The sequence below is a fragment of the Lepisma saccharinum genome, chromosome 25, assembly GCF_977018435.1.
Source record: "Lepisma saccharinum chromosome 25, izLepSacc3.1, whole genome shotgun sequence".
Classification (NCBI taxonomy): domain Eukaryota; kingdom Metazoa; phylum Arthropoda; class Insecta; order Zygentoma; family Lepismatidae; genus Lepisma; species Lepisma saccharinum.
The window spans coordinates 33,109,496-33,132,349 of NC_139253.1; the positions used below are offsets into that span (position 1 = coordinate 33,109,496).

The 22,854-nt window shown below is 39.5% G+C and overlaps 1 protein-coding gene across 4 annotated transcripts in view; it reads right to left on the bottom strand.

The window, feature by feature from the left end:
* The window catches only part of LOC145978504 (synaptogenesis protein syg-1), a 794,118-nt gene that overhangs the window by 94,074 nt on the left and 677,190 nt on the right, over positions 1–22,854 (bottom strand). For all 4 annotated transcript variants that reach the window (XM_083111126.1, XM_083111125.1, XM_083111124.1 and 1 more), the window contains exons 6-7: positions 20,984–21,244; positions 6,988–7,275 (exon numbers count right to left, since the gene is read on the bottom strand). In XM_083111126.1, coding sequence (XP_082967252.1) covers positions 6,988–7,275; positions 20,984–21,244 — 549 coding nt within the window. The remainder of the gene's footprint in view (positions 1–6,987; positions 7,276–20,983; positions 21,245–22,854) is intronic.

Below are 22,854 nucleotides of genomic sequence, written 5' to 3' on the forward strand. Positions count from 1 at the left end.
CAACTTGTTTAACTCTCTTGTCAAACTGGTTGCAGTTATATAAGGGTTACAATGAGTGATGTCCACGAGGCCTCTGAAAACTACACGTATACTTTATCCCGGGAATGTGTGGAGCAAGAACTCGCATAACGGTAGAGACGGGAAGATAGAGAATGTGGAAACACGCTGCTGCAAATAACTGGTCGCTGCTTTTCTCCCCTCCACGCAGTCCCGTTCCCTCTCACGTGTTCTTTGGTAGAGCCGCCTCGCTACTTGCGCAGCGCAGAGACTAGTTTTTGTTTGCTCGCTCTAGAGATTCCTGAGACAGGGAATACACAAAAAACAATAATAGTTTTTTTTCTTTTCGTACGATGTAAGAGAAGCAATATATCAATGATGAACCCAACATTTTAAATTAAAACTTTTGATCGTCAACAAAGTTCAACAACTTCCGAAGAAACTGTATAGGACAACTACAGGGACGTAATTGATAAGAGTTTTTTTAAAAAAATGATTTGATTTGTTGTTTTAAGTTCACTTTATGCACAGATATGCTAATCAGGACTGGATCTACAGTTTAAAGTGGGATCCGAACTAGTATGTGCCTCCACCGAGTATCGAACCCGGGACCCATTGATTACAAGGCGACGACGTTAAGTTATTTTTTTAAGCCGACAAATATACATGCCAAATCTAATCTAATGGATCCGTTTCCAGTTTGTTTCTGCTGCTCTGTTCTTTCTACTAGGTTGGCTACGACAGGGGCTCCAAGAACGGTGGGATAGTTTCTGAACTTTCGTTACGAGAACCATACAAATATTCACCTGCTGTAATACACGTAAAAAAACTCAACCTGTCTCTTCCGAATAGGACTACGGAAAAGTAACAGCCTCCCTGATAAAGTTACTGGTAATTCAGAAGTCTAGGGATCAGCTTTTCGGTGGAGGCAAACTCCAACTCGTCGGACCACACGTAAGACAGGACCTCTAGACTTAAAAGAATCAAGTCACCCGACTGGAGATTGTCGAAATATCAAATTTCACACTTTCCCGAACAGAAACGTGGAAACTTTATACTTTTTCCTGACAGCGCCTTAGTATTAGCAGGAAAAGCGCTTCATCTTTGGACAGCGCCGAGGGAGGACGACCTGGGAGTTCCATAGAGGGACCGTAATCGAATCCCAGTATTCCTACGGGAACGGTGGAATTACCGAAGCGTGTATTCCGAAGGCGAAGCGTCCGGTCCACAGGGAGAAGGCTCGTATAATACAACGGAGGGACGCTGAGCGTGTTGTGCCGCGGCAGAAGGATAATATTCAATTCACCACCGTCGCTGCGTATTCAAGGTTTGCAGTTTCCTCGTCGTTCTTCAATCGCATTTGCCGCACGTAGCTTCATGAATGTAATCCTTCAACAGAATTCATTATCGTGGCTTCAGTATGCTCCATATACTACCTTCATATGCACAGCAGCCGGGTACAAGCTAACAGATTGTTGACGCTACGGTTCGGGGAAGAAAACACGTCTTATAGGAAAATTTGTTGAAGTCATACAAAAAAACAAATTTCAGTTTGAAAAACTGTCGAAGAATGTGGGTGTCTTTGTAAGACATTTAACAGGTCTAGCTTGTAATCTGGGCTGTTTTAAGAAAGAAATATGTATTCTGCCAATTCTGTATTATTTATGCTAAAATAACTAAACCTAACAAGCCTAAAATAACAAATTAGGCATTTACCCTTACAACTTTACGTAAATAAGGCTTATAATGTTCCATTTATAATGGAGGTTCCTCCATAAATACTACGTCTTTTCCACTTCCAATAGTTTCCTCACCAGAAATCCTACATTTCTGAAATCCTTGATTCATACCGCTTCCAACAATGTATTGTACATATTTCTACACAGCATTCCCGGACATTCGCAACGAGACTCGACGGCAAGCGGCCCAGCGTCAGTGATTGTCTTTCCCGGTGAACAGGGTCCGCGACAGTCTCACACTACAGTCTGACTTTTTCGCTCTTTTTCCCTTTCTGTTGACGTTGCAGACTGACGCCAGTATAATCCTCCCTCGTAAGTTGTGTTGTGTCGTGTCCGTGTGTTGAAGATTGTGGCTTAACATGGCACCACAAAAGGTTACATTACAACAAAGGATTTATCTTGTCGAGTGTTACTTCGGAAAGAGGAATTGTGGAGAAGTGCTACGACGTTTTGCAACGAAATTTCCTGGTGTTTCCGTTCCACATAGGATCACTATATTAAACCTCGTAAAAAGGTTTAGAGTAACAGGGTCAGTTCTGAATGAAAGTGGAAAGAAAAACCCACGCGTACATACTGAGGAAAAACTCGATGAGATAGGACAAAGGTTAGAACAGTCTCCTCGGAAATCTATCCGCCGCCTCTCACAAGAAACGGGTGTTTCAAAAACCACAGCATTTAGAGCCGCTAAAATTTTTAAATTTAAGTCCTACAGAGTGACAATAGTGCATGAATTACAGCCTAGAGATAATGCGAGTCGTGTGAATTTTTGTAACTGGGTTTTACAATTTGCCAATTTACTTCGGAGATGCCAGGAATGTGTTTCAGCAGAGGGACATCATTTTCAACACATTCCGTAGTCAAGGCTAGTACACAATATGAAAACTGTAATTTTAATAGCTGACTCTAGCGACTGTTGCGGATCCCGTTCACCGGGAAAGACAAACGCTGACACCGGGCCGCTTGCCGCCGAGTCTCGTAGCGAATGCCAGGAAATGCTCTGTATTAGGAAGGGTCGATTGGACATCCTTGCCCTTAAAAAGTCAATTTCATGCTCAGATAGGCTAATCGGGACTAGTTTAGAGTGGGATTCGAATCACTATGCAATGTGCCTTCACCGGGAATCGAACCTGGAGCTCGTTTATTTACGGTTGAGCCGATACTACTTTGAACTAAAATTACTTTGAACCAGTGGCGGCCGGCGGCAACTATGATGGGTGGTGCCAACGTGATCAAGAAATTGAAAAAAAAACCTCCGCAATGCCCCCCGCCCCCTCCTTGAGGTTGCGCCAGTGGCCAAAATGTTTATACTAGTTTGGTAACGTGGAAAACAACGTGTGTTTAAGTAATAACGTACTAATCCGATTCATCGTCACTCACTAACCAATCCTTATACACTACAGGACACTTTCCTAAAAATATAACTATTACAAGAGGAAAGGAAAAACAAATCCTATCACCTTCTCCTCCCCACGCACACGTATTCTAACTGGATGTCGAAAATAGCCTTTTTATGAAAAAAAAATGTCGAAATGCCAAACGAAACTCACATCATCATAGGATTTTTAATTTTATATTTTAAAAAAAAGTCTGGATGGCCCTCTTGGTGCATCTATCTATTATCAAAAATGTTCATTTAACTTTGGAAAAATACTAGGTTCGTTTCTCCAAAAGTTAGCGGCTTTTCTCTGAAGGTGGCAACTGTGTCAACACTGCGAATATTCCCTCGCTGTTCCAGGCGAAGACGGGCACAGTTTCTTATGGGCTAACCCCGCCCCCTGTCACTTTGTTCTCGGCTCATGGTGGAAATGTTCCTCGCTGACTTCTTCAACCCTCTGCATGTGTGTCAATTTGGTTAGGTCCATGGGTTAGGCCAGCTCTTGGGCGGCACGGACTGTTGCCTCACAAGGGTGCGAACGAAACAGCTGGCGATGCAGTGAGGAGGTTGGGGAGGTCCTCACGTCAGCTTGACCGATTGCAAGATTCGAATCTCCTTGTCTGTAAACTATCAATGTATTCATTTAACAATACTTGGCGAGGTATGCGTTTCTTCTGAGGGTAGTGCCATGGCACGGCGGCTCTACCCTTTGAGCCGCCGCTGCTTTGAACCCATACCGATACTCTTACAGATTGCCACCGATACCGCTGCTTGAAAATTGTAACAATTAAAATATTTTCAAAATATTGATCAATATTAGTGGGTGAGTATTACACTCCAATTAAAAGCATCAATTTACCAGAGTTTTGCTTTAAAGCATTAAAAAAATTCATCTTAATGTAAATATACGTGTTTTGTAATGACAAGATACAGTTTTTTCACACAATATTGGCGCAAAAAAAAACTCCGCTCGGCATTTTTTCGGAACAATCAAAATGCCGGAAGAGTATCGGCCGGTATAGATAAATAAAGCCCAACTGATATTTTCCAATACCACTGGTATCAGTATCGGGTTAGCCCTACCTTTGTTATGTACAAGCTTACAGCGTTACCACTTCACCATTAGGTTCATGTAAGACCTTCACAATACCATATTTAGTATTAGAGGTAACGAGAGCCTCAATATGCTTCACCACATGGGTTTCCCCATGAGGAAGCAGGGCGTGTAACTGAGCGGGGAAGCCCATAACAACTTGAAGACACACATCCAATCAGACTGATATTTTGAGGAGGAAGCATCACGTATAATCGCATTGATATTCTCCCGCGCTGCGCATGCGCGAACTGGAAACACATTCCGGTTTTGGCCTGCTCTGCTCTCCCACCAGACGACAACGATAGATAAAATAATAGGAAACTTGTTGCTTGAGACGAGTTCCCTGGCTCCCACTTCAATTCGAGTACTGGTTGGTATGTACTTGTATGTACTAAATATTAAAATACCGTATGGAATTTGTGCAATCTATTTGTGTGGGGTTTCAAAGCGAAACAAAAAAATTGAGGAAAGTAATAGCAAATACCATGTGGATATTATAATGATCAGAGACAAATATTTACATTTCTCCAGTCGACAGAACACTCACGGGTACAACGCTAATCGTTACTATGGGCACAGCACTCTTAGCAACCGTTGCTAGTATTAGCTTATACACACAGGAAAAAAGATTCCAGTGGTGTTATAAATAAGTTAAAGGATAGAACTACAGTAGCGATTCGGTTAACCCTGGAGGTAAATGCTTATGAGGACGAAACAGACCATTACCAAGAACGTACGGAGTTCATAAGTACTAATTTTCCTGCCTATATAAGGAACGGTGAGCCGCAGTCATATCATATTTTAATAAAGGATTGCCTGCATGGCTAATCGAGTCGCTAGCGCTCTCGAATATGGAGCAAATAGTCCTGGGTTCGATTACTTTTTCCGAGTCCACTTTTTTTCTGTTTTCATAAATCATCTTGAGTTTAAGTCCACTTTATTAAGTCCACAGTTAATATTAATCTGGACTGGATCTACAGTTTAAAGCGGGATCCGAACAATTATATGGTTTCGAACCCGGGATCACTTGATTACAAGGCGACGACGACATTATCACTTATCTAGAAGCTACTTGAATGAAAGTAGCTCAAAAAATCATCCGGATCCTTGTATCTAAGAGGATTGTATTGTTAATATTGTTCTAATCCATTTAGCAACTTTGATACAAGTAGAAATGGGTGCTTTGATCGTTAGAACTCTAGTTTTAAATGCATTCGTTACTGTACGATCGCTGAAAAAGAGCCTAGATTGAGTGGATGAGTCCAAAGGCTACAGGGATAGTAGTAAGGAACGAGCGGGAAACTACGCTTTGAGTTTCAGATACATTTTCCGCTTGTATGTGGTCGGTTGTTCATTGTTGCTCACCTTCTGTGTGTACGCAATCCCTGTTGGCTGTTACAAACTCGTAGCGAACACTTTCAAAGTGGAACAAAGATGATTTTCACGAAACTTGCCTCCCCGTCTGTGTTCCACTTGCAGTCGTGACCCCTATTTTGCCACTGCACTCGTGTCGATGGCCGGACGAACTTCAGGTCAAATCTTCATATGAACAATGTGTGTTGTCAGGCATTGGACAACAATAACCTGAACAATTGCCGGAATTTTTACTCAACTAGAAATCATAACCGTTTTCCTAGTCATTGTTAACCTGATCGACAACAATAGACATTTTAAATCATTCTGTTCAGAAGAATATATCACCAATAAGGTAACAATGTTCAAATTACAGAAGAATTACATTTGAACTAGCAAAACATCCCAACAGAATATTCTCTTCTATTACCAGGGTCCATTCCTGTCGATGTCGCCATGATGATAATATTAGGGCATCTCTGATCTTAACGATACACTCCCAAAATTTAGAATGATCCAGAGTTTCTTCTCAGATCAGTTCAGATACATCGTTTTTGCAAATTCCAGTAGGCGTGTATTCAGCTCTGGCTGCCCAAGAGTGAATCTCAATACTGTTGAGGTAAGTAAGAGAATTCGTAGCTCTTGCATCGCCCACTTGACCAAGAACATTCCGTTTCTGTGAATTTCTCTGCCTGTAATCTTTCAACAGTAGTAAAAGTGACATCGAATGCCTACCTGTGTTGTTACTTTTGAGAGTAACAAAATTAAGTTATTTTTAAGTTACTTTTCTCTACACTCCTGTTCAGATAAAGTGGCACATACTTCAACTGTCCAACCTTACAAAATGTGCCACTTTATGTAAACAGGAGTGTACATTTGAAAAGCTGTTAAAATAACTATTTGTTAAAAAATAGAAACAAAATGTTAATGCTCATTTATAGGCTGTTAAGTTTGTGATGCAATTTGTTGAAGTATAAGCATTTCCTTTGAATTTTGTTACCTCTTTACTCACATATTTAAACACATGAGGTTCATTATAATTTAACGAATATTAATCCTAATTTTAGATGGACACTAGCACAAAAAATAACAGCCTAATTGCAATTTATGCATGTATCACGTTCTAGAAATTACATTTCATATATAAAATAAAGGAACACTTACTCTGAGTTACTTTTTAAATAAAAAACTATATTTGAGTTCTGAGCGTCTGAGTTAATTTTTGAGCAAAGTAACTGCGGTTACTTTCAAGAATAACTCTCAAAAAACTGAACTCTACTACTTTTAAGGGCTCTGACGTCATGGAACCCTGTGCACTCAAAAACCAACTTGTTGAGTGCTTGTTATCAAACTTTTCATCCCTCTACTGTTGACCATGAAAGAGTCGTGTTTGCTTTGCTCCAAAGAGCGTTAAAAATCCAACTCACCAACTACTTCCAATGAGATAGCATCGCTCTGGACTAGCCGCTCAATCCCACCAATCCAGTTGGTGGCTTTGCACACGTATTCCCCCTGGTAATCGTATGTGACGTTCCGAATGAAGAGGTTCGGTTCGGTTCCCCGTATGTAAACGGTCTCCTCAACCGTCGGCAACTTCTGAAGCCATTGGTACGTTGGAGGGGGATTTCCCTCGGCTGAACACTGGAATGTTATTTGTTGAAAGAGATTAACAGTGTTCACCCTGTCCGGTCCCAAGTGCTTGATGGAAGGAGGATCTGCAAAGAGACAAAACGATGATTTGGTACGTTGCTGCTTCAAAGATACAAACGAACGATTAATATGAAACAAGTCATTTGAAATATGTAAACATGTATGCCCCAAAGAGAATACCTTCCTATAGACATTTCGCTCCGTTCTCCAGGTATCCTCAAGAGCTAATGATATTGTTACCTTTTGGTCTAGGGGACCCATTGCACAAATGTTCGGATCTCACTTTAAACTCCAGGTCAAGCACTGATGAAACTATTGGAGCATAAACTTGAACCCAATCACAGTCTTTTTCTACGAAGCATTTATATTATCAGCTGGAACATACAAACTAATAAAAGCCAATGGATATGAAAGAAAATGACGCAAATGCAGGGTGTTGGATTCCCCGCGGAACCGCAAGTTCGCATTCCGGGCAAGGCGCCGAAAGGTTCACCGTCCCACCAACACTTTCAGGGTACTACAAAACCTCTATAACAACAGCTGAAAATGGTAAAGGATTTTTGCACGTGATAAAATACTATTTAAATGACACACTACTTTTTTTTTCCAACTTTCATGTCATCATCTACACAAATCAATTCATCTCAAATATAGTCTTCCACTTCTTTTAAATTTTGCTTCCCTTTCATTTGACTTTTGGCTAATCGCGAAGATGGGGATGTAAAGTGGATGAAGTCGGTGAAAGGACACTCTTAAACGCACATGCACAGAACATAACACAAGTCTCACAGAACGGACTGTGATGGACCTCGTTAATCTGCAAAAGGCAGTCGAGTCAAAGGGAGCTTGACATTTGGGTGTCTTGACAAAGGTTCACATTTTACACCACGTGTGTGAGAGAGGGGGGGGGGGAGGGAGCGACGGATAATTCATTACAACATATTCGGTAAATATGCCCCAAGTATATCAGAAGTGTTCATTGGATTTCCATAAGAATCTTTGGACATTGATAAAGCGGATAGATTTAAAGAGTCAGTGACTCCGTAAAAGGTACCACTCCAACATACTACTGGAGTGTGTGAGGGAAACCACAGAGAAACTTGTCAGGATAGCTGTTTGCGGTATTTGAACCTCATCGAAGTTCTAGAGTTCGATTTCTGATCTAGGTTTTGGTGTTCTTTGCGATTGTATCCACCAATTTCATCCAATCATTCCTCATCCTCATCGTCGCTATTAGCCGAAAGTGACAACAAACGACGTGAAATAACAAAAATACAAAAAATACAATACCAAAACCACATTTGTTGCTGAGTGTGGATTATTTATAGAACCTAATAATCGAACTGAATCGAAATCGGGACTAGAGCTACAGTTTAAAGTGGAATCCGTATCACTGTACAATGTGCCTCCACCGGGCATCGAACCAGGGACTCCTTGATTACAAGGCGACGACGGGAATCCAATAATAACTAACTAACTAACTCTCTAGCCTTCTTAAACCCGAAGGTTCATGGCTGCAGCAACACAGGCCTTCCATATGTCCCTATCCTGAGCAAGATCTACATACTCTTTTCCATCCCTCTCAATTTCCTTTAGTTCCATCTCAACATTATCCCTCCATCTTCGTCTTGGTCCACCTACTGGTCTCTGACCATCAGGTTTTCCAACAAGAATCCTGTAAACTCTTCTTTCTTTCCCATTCGTGCCACATGGCCTGCCCACCTAAGTCTTCTTGATTTAATCATACTAATAATATCTGGACATCAATACAAATTATGTAGTTCTAAATTATGTAACCTTCTCCACTCATCTGTCCCTTCATCCCTTTTAGACCCAAATATTTTCCTAAGGATCTTATTTTACAATACTCTCTATTTATGTTCCTCTTTCAATGTAAGGGATTAAGTTTCACATCTATACCTAGGTATAATATTACAGGCACGATTACTGTTTTGTATATTTTGTAACGTACCCGGCTATCAGCCTGGTTTGTAAGTTTATAAATTATTAAGGTTGTATTTTCATTAGTTGATTTTGTAATGGCACTTGTGATCTGTATGTTAATTAATACCCTAAGTTGGTAACTTTGGCTGTATTCAATATACCTTAAGCACCGAGTTCATATGTATGTCACTAGAGGCGCCTCGGTAGTAGTTATTACTGTGCGCAGCTGTTCAGCGCAACCATAGTAAATGTAAGTAGTTCCTAGAATCGCCACATGCTTACGCTGCGATTGGGGCTCCCAATGCTATAAAAGCAGCCTGAATGTGGCCCTAGAATCAGTTGGTTTGTGGACACTGACTGGAGCACATCGAGGGCTGGCTCCTCAGCTTAGGCTGAGAGATCCTCCTCCAGCCCTAACAGCCTTGTCTGAACCCGTTTAAGACTGAAGAGAGGTATCCGAACCTTGGTTCGACCCCAGCCTCATGCTGAGGAACAAGGTATCCGAGCCTTAGTTGGCTCGTCCCCAAGTCTATAACTGAGAGGTAGGTAAACGAACCAGTTTCGATCCCGGCTTCGTGCTGTGAGGAGTCTCTTGTCATACCGACTGGTTCGACCCCCGGTGTTGTCACCGCGTACCGTGGGAAGGCACCCGATCGTAAGTTCGTACCAGTATGTATATACTGAAAGTAAAAGTGCCAGAACGTTTCTCATTTGGTTTATATATATATATCCCCACCCCCTACTCCTCGCTCTGAGAGAGATATATTCTTTAACGAAGGCCATGACTGTAATCAGGATAAGTAAATTTTAGTATCAATGTCATTGGCACCCGATTAAAAGTTAATAGCGCCAAGGTAAAGGAACTTTAGATTTAATAAGGGGAACATTTTAATAATATTAAATTGTTTAAGAATTGTATTAATTTTGGTATATGCAAGTTTTTCTCATTCTGCCATTGTAAACGAGTGTAGTTTTATGCAAAGGAATTTTTATTGTAATTTGGACTTCGTAAATTATGAAAATTGTAAGCAAGTTTTGGCAAAAGCATGTTCAAAGAGCCTTTATTTAAATAAATAGTTATGCAATGTTTAGTAATCGAGTTTCCCATATTTTCACCCAGCAAGCCCTGAGTGTATAAGAGTTCTCATACTCCCGACAGATGTGAGTAGCAATAATGGGTAATGCAACAGCGGCGGCCATCGGCGCACCGTTCGCCTGCACCTTGGTTGCCGTTGTTTCGTGTCTTTACGAACGTTGCAATTTTAACTTTTAGTTTCTTAGATATTAAACGAGACGACAAAAGTTTATGAAGAGAAAAATAACATGCATTTAATTAAGCCTGCTTTTTATTTCCTCTTTAATATCATTTTCATTTCTTAGTATTTCTCCTAAGTATTTGAATTTGGCAACTGGTTCAAACGAGTTGTTATCAATAATTAGATTTTGATTATTACCTAACACTTTGTTTCGGCCTGTAAGCATATATTTAGTTTTCTCTTTGTCTTTGTTAACTTTCAAACCTATCTCTTTAGCTGCTTTGAAAAATATTTTAGCATTATTCTTAATTGTATTTACATCATCCTCCAGTAAGTCTACGTCATCTGCTTGTGCTAAGAACTGAGTCACACTGTTTAATTTTAGTCCTTCGTTAGTTTTTTACCTTCTTAACAGCGTGTTCTAAGGCAAAATTAAAGAGCAATGGAGATAATGCATCTCCTTGTTTTAACCCATCATGAATTGTAAAATTGTCAGATGTAATATCCACACGAATTTTACTTTCCGTTTCACTGGTGCATATATCCAATAATAGAAATACACAATTACCAGTGTTATATATAGAGCTGTTCACTGTCACAATTAGTATCATGTACCAACAGGTGTGATAAAGATGGATCTTTGAGGCGAATGGTAGAACTATCCGCATTTGATCATCCGACCTGCTTATGTGCATCTACCATGATTGGCAGGTACTGTAAACTGAGGAAGCGTAAAGATAGTTATGGAGACAAGAAAAATGGACATGACCAGTGTACTGTCCTGATGACGTTGACTTTCAAAACTATCAGAAACGATTCCCAGCAAGAGCTCCACCTCGACAAGCTGCAAGAAGTAACGGAGTTGTTGCCATGTACCAACCAACAAGCAACGCTTCGCTACTTCCCAAAAGAAGAAAAATAGAATCTTTTGTGGTTATTTTCCGAAGCCCGTTTTTGTTTCTCTTGCGTCTGACAATAAGATTTTCCCTCCCCTGTGAGAAACATCAGGGCAAGAGGCCCAGGAGATAGAAGCGAATAAAGCAGGAAGGAGGGGATCTCCCCTTACATGTCGAATTTCAACTGTTAGGATGCCATTAGGAGATGTCGTCTGCGATAGGTGGATGCGACAAGCGGGTAACTCAATTTTCCGAGCTGCGATTGGGTTACTGAAACTCCAAAAACGAAAAATTCTTTTTTTTTCATCCCGTCTTCTGTATTCTGTAAAGAAAAAAATATAAAGTGGAAGACAGGAAGACAGAGACGAGAAGAACCAAAGATTTTGCTTCCGCCGTTCCACATCAAGCGAGAGGAGAACCTCAGCTTGGGATTCGCTATTCATTCTGACGGGATTATCCACTCAATCTCCATGGCTTCTGAAACCATGACGTTACGGCATCGTTGAGAAAATTCCAAAGCCATAAGCCCTCTCTTTGCAGACGGAGACTCGAGCTTGCTAACAAACCCGAAAGAGGAAGGAAAACATCATTATTACGCATCGCTAAGAAGCGTGGCACAAAAGGCGGATTGTCAATTAACCTGAGAGAATTAACGTAAGACACCGAAAACTTGAAGAAAGGCAGAGCACAAGGGAATCTCTTGGAATTTGGCTTTGTCGCAGGAGAAGCTAAACCTCTTCTAATTCTTCCTGGCATTCCCGGAGTTAGCGTTCCAGTATGTGGTAGCATTCAGCCGTTAACCATGTCAACGTCTTTTGGAGTTTACTCTGCTTAAGATTACAGCGCTTTGACTCGTATTTACCTATCGTAGCACTCAGACTTACCTTATATTAACTCAAGCAACAAGTAAAAAGAACCGCAAGAAAACGTTTTAAGGAAATTGGTCAGAGTATAACCTCTCGTGGTAGACGTTTAACAATCATATACATTGTGGTCAGTATTAAAGATCACCCACTCAGAGCCCCCTGAACCATCGGATTGCGGTGAAACGTGGTATAGATAGTCGGGAGACCACGGGTAAGCGAGTGCTTACGAAATATAAAATAGTTCAAATTTTCACCACCAGGTGGAAATGTGACGTTTAGAATTAAACTTCCCTTACTCAGGACCTTCTGGAGTCCGTTCGAAGCATCGGATAGCGGTGCAACTTGGTATAGATGCTATGGAGACCGCGGGGAAGTGAATGCCGACTAAATAAAGAAATTAGTTCAAACTTTCACTACCAGGTGGAAATGTGGAGCTGAAATAACAACCAGAAATCAGACATGCAAAACTTTAGTTTATGCCAGTACTACAGAAGTGCGCGCCGTCAACGTGAATGACCGTTCGGAAATGTAAGACAGCGTGATCTATGATTCAACAACACTAGTGTTCACTGTGCACCAGCTTTTAACGCCACATTTCCACCTGGTGGTGAAAATTTGAATTAATTTTTTTTCGTCAGCATTCGCTTCCTTATGGTCTCCATAGCTTCTATACCAAGTTTCACAGCAATCCAATGCTTCGAACGGGATCCAGGGGGCTCTTTAGGGGAACTTTAAATCTGACCAGCCGGTATATGTTTGTTGTGCTGGCTCACTTAGTTTGAGTTATACAAGTGACGTTATGGAAGCAGAGTTGGAAAACAGAGTCAACATTAAGTAGTGCTGTATTAAGCTAAGGAAAACACCTACGAAAGCATGGAACATTTTGCAGAAAGTCTATGGTGACTAGGCATTTTTGAGAGACCTTGTGTTTGAATGGCACAAGAGATTTCAAGAGGGGCAAGGTTCCAGTGGAAGACTATGAACGACCAGGTCTGCCTTCAACAGCATATACCGCTGAAAATGTGGAACGTGTGAGGAACTTACTTCGAGAAGACCGTACAGAAACGTTTTCCGTCAGGCAATTCTTCGCCGACGATCTAACTTTCTGGCACCTGGGCAATGGGTCCTCTTGGATGATTATGGAAGGCCCCATACCTCTATATCGGAACTGGAATATCTGGATAAAGATTGTACCCCAATCCTTCTCTATCCTACATACTTGCCCGATTTGTCGCCTTGCGATTTCTTTCTTTTCCAGTGTGGAAATGCCCGTGAATGGTATAACAAGTGATCTGCTGGAAGAATCCCAGAAGAAGATTTCTGTGTTTGCTTCCAAGACCTCTAGAAACATGCAGCTGTAAACAGATAGCGGAGGGGAGTACTGTAACAGGACCAAAGGCTATTAATTGGTGAGTTTAACAACTTCTCTGAAAAAGGACAATGTTTTAAATACATTTTACGATCTTGACATTGCTTGTTCAGTACTTATTTCCCTTTGAAGAAGATAAATATGCAAGTCTTTAAAGATTTATACAGTACATTTCCAATTACTACAATTAAAAGTTTATTAAAAGATCCTGGTTATCCTGGTTATTTACATCACCTTTAAGTAAGGCACTTATGTCTCCAAAAGATTGTATTTAATTGTTTCGTAGAAGTTATATTTTCCCTTTTAAAAGCAGTTCCTATGTAATGCTGTTGAGCTGACATCTGTACGCAAAAACTTTAAACACAGCCTTTGGGCTGTAAGTGCCTGCAACGTGTCAAACGTGATCAATGCAGACGAACACGTAAAGAACATGCTCGCACGTGCACATGAAAAGAAGTCATTACACGTAAAACAACACCCTGATGTGTGTGTGTGGGATGATTGATCTACTTGCTGTTCGATCGACCAGCACTTATGACCACAGGGGCACCGTCCTTCGGGACTCTGATGTCGGACACATGTCGACCAATGGCTTTAACCCAAAGGTGTTAACCACACAAATCATCCCACCTACGCAAGAGTGAACCGAAGCATACACGAAGAATTTTGTAAACAGCGGAAATTTCACACAGAAGGGGGAGAGCGGCGGAAATTTGTCGTTGAAAAACAATTTGCCTCGAACAATGGTCAATTGATTTTGAGCCGGAAGGCAGGAAGTAGAAGAGAAAAATATTTTGCGAGCCGCGTCCAAAGCCCATTGTTGCCTCGAGAACAATGGAGAGCCGGAAGGGATGAAAGGCCGTGGTTGATTTATGTGATTGATTACGGTTTGCTTTGATGTTTCGGGGATCGTACATGCCCAACTGGGGATATCGGAGTAAAAGTCTTAACCTGCTCGATTAGTAAGAATTTGTTTATTAAAAATCTGGTTCGGAGTTCTGCAGTAAGAAACTTGGTCAGACGAAGGAATTTTGGATATGAAGTTTTAAGTCTTCTTTATGCTCAGATAGGCTAATCGTCACTGGAAACGCAGTTTAAAGTTGGATCCGAACCAGTGTGCAATGTGCCTCCACCTAATGCCAAAACTATGGATAACTTCATTCTGTTATGATGGCCATGGTTATGTAGATTCTTCTCTTCTTTCTCGTTTTCTTCCTACTCTCTCTCTATTATTCTTTGTCCTCACTTGTTTCTCTTCTTATGATGGTCATGGTTATGTAGATTCTTCTCTTCCTTCTAGTTTCCTTTCTTACTCTCTCTATTATTCTCTTTCCTCACTTCTCTCTCTTCTTATGACATGGTTATGTAGATTCTTCTCTTCCTTCTAGTTTTCTTTCTTACTCTCTCTATTATTCTATTTCCTCACTTCTTTCTCTTCTTATGATGGTCATGGTTATGTAGATTCTTCTCTTCCTTCTAGTTTTCTTTCTTACTCTCTCTATTATTCTCTTTCCTCACTTCTTTCTCTTCTTGGGCCTCCCCCATGGCGCAGTGGTAGCGTCATTGCCTTGTAATCAAGGGGTCCCGGGTTCGATACCCGGTGGAGGCACAAGTGGTTCGGATCCCACTTTAAACTGTAGGTCCAGTCCCGATTAGCCTTACTGTGCATAAAGTGGACTTAAAACACCAACTCAAACTTCTTTCTCTTCTTATGATGGTCATGGTTATGTAGATTCTTCTCTTTCTTCTCGTTTCTTACTCTATTATTCTCTTCCTCACTTCTTTCTCTCTCTTTGCTCCGTTCTCTTTCTTTCTCCCCTCCTTACTGTTTCTCTATTCATTTCTTTCCTCATCTCATTGTATTTTCTTTGTTTCCCTCTTGCTTAGTCTGTTTCTCTATTCGATTTTCCTTCTTTCTCTCTCTCTCTCTCTCACTGTCCTTGTCCTGTTCTTTCTTGCTCTCCCACTTTTCCTTCTCTCTCTCTTTCCAGATGTTTTTCTTTCTTTCTTTCTTTTCCGATGTTTATCTCTTTTTCGATATTTTCTCTCTCTATTCGATTCGTTTTTCCTTCCTTTCTCTCCTTCTTACTTTTTCTATTTCCTTTCTTCTTTTTCTGTTTCTTCCGTTGTTTATCTATTTTTCTTTCTTTCCTTTTTCTTCATTTGCCACCGATGGTTAGCGGTTCGAGTACGTATCTGGCATGGGAGTTCCTTTGTGGTTTACCTTCATCAATTTCATCCAAGTACAGTCACGGACACTTCTGGGTTGTAACAATCTAATTGACTTTCAATGGAATCACTACAAGCCAGAAGTGTCCGTGACTGTACAATCTATCCAGTGGGCGTAAGAGGTGACCCAAGCGCCAACCTCTCTTACACGTAGTACATCCTGGAACTGCATGTCTGCAGACTAACGAAGCTCTGGCGTATGTACCCACAGTATAATCCGCTGTGGGATTTGATTTCTGTGACCTTTCTGTGTGTGTTGGTGACCATCACTAATCGCCGAAATTATCCAAGAGCGGCAGATAAGAGATGACAAGTAAACAAAATAACAAATACAAGATTACCACTGGTTACAATTGTAGAGAAGTAATAAGAAAACAGAAGGAATAGTATAAAAATATTACAACTTAGATCTTGACTTAATTGATGAAAATTCCTGCGAGCTCCATCTGATGCGAGAATCTTGATAACAGACCAGAGCCAAATATTTATATTTATTATCTTAGGTAGTTTTTCAACACCTTGGGTTAATTGTGGCGTTGAGGATGAAGATGAAATGGGTGATGGGACGAACATAATGAAGACACCCATGCTATGACCAGGATTTGAACCTGGGACCTCTAGACACACGGAGCCCGGGAATAGAGATGGACACAAATCGTTTAGCCAGAAGGGTAATCTGGTCTGGACCTACAGTTTAAAGTGGGATCCGAACCATTGAGTATCGAACCAGCGACCTCTTGATTACAAGGCGACGACGTTACCAAACGGAGACAAACACAAATCGCATATTGTTTGACTGGTGGTGAGCTATGGAAATAGATGGGATTGGAAAGAGAGTATTGTATTGGAACTAATGTGGCCGTTGTTTGAAGGGACCGGTTGCATTATTGAAACAAACAACTGCAAACAGCGGGAATTTTTGGGTGCACAGAACAAAGAGAGAAGGGTCACATATCTGCATTATTATTGGGATGGAAATTGGGCCGCAACGCAACAGCGAACCGGCCTCATAACAAGGTTCCGATTGCACCGCGTCCACGGGAGGGAAACCGGAAGTGACGTAATTGATAGAAACGTCGCAGTCCATTTAGAAGCCATAGGGCGTGGGACAAGGATACCCATCATTGGGTTTGTGTGTACCCGTATCATGTCCCGACGATGAAAATTCATTGCCGTTTCTTGTGACAAGGCATGCGGTGCTCGCGTATTTAATATCATCTGCGTGATAAAGCCTGTCGCATCGGTTAACTCGGGAATTGACAATTAGGGAATGTGTTCGAAAAGAGAGGACGAATGCGTAGCGGAAATTTCATAACGAGCCCGTTGCATGTCGGGGGAGATGGCGCGTAACGCAGAAAGATGCCTCGTGTGTGTGTTTGTGAATTGGAAACAAATCCTGGACAGGCATTGTCATCTTTGCCGAGCAACAGAACAGGATGTTCCAGAAACGAACGAAGCATATTCAGCAATTCATAATAACACGTCTGACTGCTACAATGGCAACGAAACAAACCGAGGTTGATTTTCTTCTTTGCCCCGCCGTTACAGGTTAGCGATGTTTTCGCGACTGGAAAATTAACTGCAACATATTTGAACTGTGTACTGGAACTACATATCCTATCATATTATGTATGTATCCTATAATATTATGTATGTATCCTTACATTTGTGTCCTTGTATACAAAACTCATCTCCATGTAAACAAAATACAAATCAAACACGGAATACTGGAAATATTACCTACTCTGGAAACCAGAGTGAATCAAATACTCTATCGCAAAGTGTAAAACCAACGAATGTCAATTCACATAATCCAACAAATAAACATTACTATATCACCGGACCTAGTACACTCACGGACACTGCGGGCTTGTAACGATTCCATTGAAAGTCAATGTATTAATTACAAGCCGGCAGTGTCCGTGACTGTACCTATATATTCATTCAATTGCAACCCACACAACATATTTACAACTGTTCTGGATCCCTGAATAGGTTTAGTTTATTTACTTATTCGCAACCCCTCCAAGAATAAAATATAAAACATAACATACGCACAAAAACCTAACCCCCCCAAATATCACATTTAACAGTATATATGAACTTTCCCACTTAAAAGAAAATTATTCCTTAAACATCAAATTCCAAACAATCCATACGCTAACAGAGAAGTCTTGTTCTGGATATCAAAATAAGTCTTGATATTAATACACATATAACTATTACAACATAAAATATATCATAAACAAATCATGTGTATAACATTGTTTCATTTCTTTTTTTCGTAATATATACGTAATTTTATATTACAAATAATGATTTGAAAGAAAGGAAAAGCTTGGGAACTGATAAATTCAGAGCAACTGACGTCCTGGTTTATTTAAAGGCACCAAAACATAAACGCATACCCTTGGGGGTTCCCCCATTTTTTTCTAAATTGTAGATTTTTCTAATATGATTGAAATTAAGTGTTTGAAACAATTTTTCTTCCTTAAGCTCAACCTTTAAAGGACGAGAGGCAAAGAGGTGAAACTATGGTTCCAACCAATATTGTTAAGTTGATAACCACCTAGAACGATGGCCCTTCGTTCCGGTTTCCACTACAAGAAGAGAAAATCCTTTCTCGCCAGACGATGGGTCAAACGTTCCAACAGGGAATTTGGTTACCTCCTGCCTCCAAATTTGGAGATTGATAGTTGGATCCTTCCAGAGTTAGCATCATTTTATGATTCACCGTTATCGCCCAAACGCAATTTTCGAAATTTTCAAAATGGTGGACATTTTTCTAAATTTATATATGTTCCCAACTCCGATTTTTGGTGATATTTCTCGAGGAGTACAGGTAGTTCCAAGGAATGTATTAAAACAAAAATTGCCTTTTAAATCTTTCACCGTCTCGAACCGCATTAAGGCGTAACTTTCCTACGGCATGATTGTTACAATATGCACCAAAAATTTCTATGTGAATATTTTGTAAAATAAATGAAGTGTTCTCCTCTCATCTGCTTTCCCTGTAAAAATACGATGTAAGATCCTAATTTAACCATGTTGGAACTGATTCATCAAAAAGTTTAATCGAAACATATGCCCAATCGTACTGGCTTCTTTATACTGAAACCGATTCAACAAGTTATGTAATTCACAGTACTGATATCTTGATAGGCTACCGAACTGATTCATCAAAATACTTAATGTATAATATGTTACTTGGTACTGGAACATTGTACTGGCTTGTTAGTAGTGAAACCAATGCATACTTGTTTCATTGCACTGGAACTGATTCATTCAGATACCTTACAGTAACCTTAGTAGCTACTGTAACTGCCCATCAAAAATGTTTATGTGTAACGGTCTCTTGGTACTGAAATTGATACATTAAAGTTTGTAATCCACAGTACTGGCTAGTTAGTACTGGAACTCATTAATCGAAATATGTAATGTACTGTCTTCTTAATATCGAAACGTTTTATCACAAGATATAATCCATATTACAGGCTTCTCTGTCCTGGAACTTATTAAACAATTTATGTAATACATAGTACCGATATCTTGGTACTGGAACGGTTTCATTAAAATATGTAATTCACAGTACTGACTTGCTATTATTGGAACTGTTTCAGTACAGGTTCTACTGGAACATATTATAGAAATTGTGTAATATACAGTACTGAAATCTGCTTCTGGAAATGATTCAACGAAATATTTAAAGTACTGCACAATGGTTCCTTGTTACTGGAACCAATATGTTAAAATATGTAATCAACAGTACTGGCTTGTTAGATTCAATAAATTACGTAATAGTACTGCTTCGATTTTTTTCAACTGGAACTCATTCAACAAATTACGTAATCTACCAAAATAGCAAATTCAAAATTCTTGACTTTCGCATAACTTTCTCTTGATCTTTCTTTCCTTATTCTTGACCCTTTTTCTTAACATTTATATTTAATCGCCCCCCTACTTAGGTACAGCTGCAAATTAAGAAAATAGGTATTTTTATTAAATGAAGGGCTGAGGTGTAAAACATGGTAAGTGACATTTTGGTTATATCTGAGTTCATTAAGAAAAAGGGTTATTAGAAGCTATACTGTAGATAAATTGTTTTCGTGTTGTGTTTACTAATTTTAAAAGGTTTCATCGAGTCCAATGCAAATTGTATGACATGGCAATTTCACTCGAAAATTGAAGAATGGCACATTTAATTTGTAACTCAAAATGACCAAAATGTCACCATGTTTTATACCCGACCCCTTCAAATGCAAAACCCCTACCGCAAGGTCGGTTAAGATGAAAACTGAAGGTGCACGTTAACAAGAGATTTAGACTTGCTTTAAATATTAATGCATGTGAAAATTAATGCTTCAGACATCATCCTAGATGGAGACTGGCCACATCACTTAATATTTTTACAAAACTTTACACATACAAGGAACTAATTCTTAGGAAATAAAGTGAAAATGAACAAATCTTAACCGAAATTCAATAAAATTTTAGATTTCCAAATATTCAATCTTATCAAAACACAGTACAAGTGTATATAACAATGTAAATTGACTGTATTGTAAAAAAATGGCAAAACGTTTTGACCCGAAGCATAATTTCTTTACTTTTTATTGACTTTCTTGGCATATCTGTTGATTTCTTGAATTTTTCTTGACTTTCTTGACCTACCTGTTGATTTCTTGAATTTTTCCTGACTTTTTTGACCTACCTGTTGATTTCTAGTCTTTTTTTTACTTTCTTGACCTACCTGTTGATTTCTAGTCTTTTTCTTGACTTTCTTGACCTACCTCTTGATTTCTAGTCTTTTTCTTGACTTTCTTGACCTACCTGTTGATTTCTAGTCTTTTTCTTGACTTGCCTGTTGATTTCTAGTCTTTTTCTTGCCTTTCTTGACCTACCTGTTGTTTCTAGTCTTTTTCTTGACTTTCTTGACCTACCTGTTGATTTCTAGTCTTTTTCTTGACTTTCTTGACCTACCTGTTGATTTCTAGTCTTTTTCTTGACTTTCTTGACCTACCTGTTGATTTCTAGTCTTTTTCTTGACTTTCTTGACCTACCTGTTAATTTCTAGTCTTTTTCTTGACTTTATTAACTGGTAGACATCCTGGTAATACTACTTCGTTGTATTGCACCAACGTCTTCACACGTAATAAGAAAAATGCACTTATAACATCAAATAGTTAATAAATATACAAATTCAGGGTACTTACATTTCACGTCGAGCTTAACGGAGAGCATGTCGCTAATCCCGACCAGATTTTGAGCGTGGCACGTGTAGGTCCCGGAGAAGTTCCTGTGCACCGGCTTGAAAATGATCTCATCCTTGGAGCTGTAGAAAGTATTGTCTCCGTCCCTCCGCCAAAGGACCTCGGCGGGAGGGTTAGCGTCCGCCAAGCAACGCAGGCGAACCGAATGCACATTCTCCTCCAGATCCTGGCTCGGGGCCCCCAAGAGGGTTACAATAGGCGCATCTGAAACGAGACAGACGGCGACATCAAAGACTGTTTCCTCCACAAAGTCCACAGGTTAAATGCAGGGGACAAAGAGAAAAGCAACTGCAAACAAAAGAAAAGGATGATGCAGGGAACCAAATCAATAAGGGAAAAGGGTAAATAAAATGAAATCTTCAATATGTTTACGTGTACCGTACAATGAAAGATTGCTTTAGAGAAGGATAGCATAGCATACGATTCATATAACTGAAAGTAGCTGTGCTAAAAAGCAACTCGGAATTACTTTTTCTAAAAATTAAGTTACCCTTACTTTATCTATTATATATATAAAAATGTGTGTATGTATGTATATAGTATGTTGTTCCGGCATAACTCTCGAACGCCTGGAGCGATTTCAACCAAACTTGGTACACATATGACTTACAATCTGGAAAGAAATAATATTAGTGTGGAATCCATAGTTTTCGGGGTCGCTAAGATGAATAGTGACACTCCCAATGTTCATCACCTATCGGCAAAGGGGGGGGGGGTTGAAAAATAAAATGCCAAAAATGACCTACATTAGTGTCGAATCCATAGTTTTCGGAGTCGCTAAGCTAATTGGTAACATTTACGTGTGGTAAAATGAGGATATTAGAGTGCATTTTTACGAGATTTTACTTTATAATTTGTATCCTGTACAAGTACCTGTAAATAAAGTTAGTTACATTTTACGCTATAGTTAGAATTCATTATTTTGCTGTCTAATAGAAGATTGGGATAAATAAATACCCCAGCAACGCCGGGTAATAAGCTAGTTCTATATAAGGTTGCAGATTGACTATCACAGATTAAAGTTAATTATCACTAAAATATAAATAACACCACATTAATTAAACATTAGCATATTAGAGATAAAAATTCAAAATAATCAATAATACTAATCCATAAGAAAACATGAATGAACTAACTGTGGCAGAAAATGTTGCTATTAATTTTAACAAGTATCTAAGTTACAAAGATAATTGTTACTTTCGAAGACTGACAATAAAAATAATATTTGTTGTACAACTTAACAATGCAACTATTTTATCATCGCAGATATATCAGTCAGATTGCCACAGATTGAAATAATCTACACACTGAACTCGTTATGTATTCTATTTGGTTATGCATATTACTGTACTGTAGTAACTACAGAGGTGATGATAATTTCACGTGGGAACAATATAAGACTTTGAAGAACTACGTAACATAAACAGTAAAATATGCGAAAAAAAATTATCTTATTCAACAGATCTATTCTGGTACATATGCGGGCAACAATAACTTCAAGATTTTTAGTTTTTTTTAACGGGAAATGACAATAAAACCCAATCCATCACATCTATTGAACACAATAATGTATTTAATTATTATAATTACCGAAGCTGCGAGGGTGTCGAACGTCCTGAATTACCACTTTGATAATGTCCGAAAATCAATATCGAATACATTCACAAACGATCTAACGCTCAAGAAAAATGAAACTAGCAAACAAATTGAAAACTCAAGTCAATGTAGAGAAGCCAGCTTCAATTTTACATCTGTCTCACACAATGACGTACTGAAAAACCTTCAAAAACTTAATGTCAGAAAGGGTCCAGATT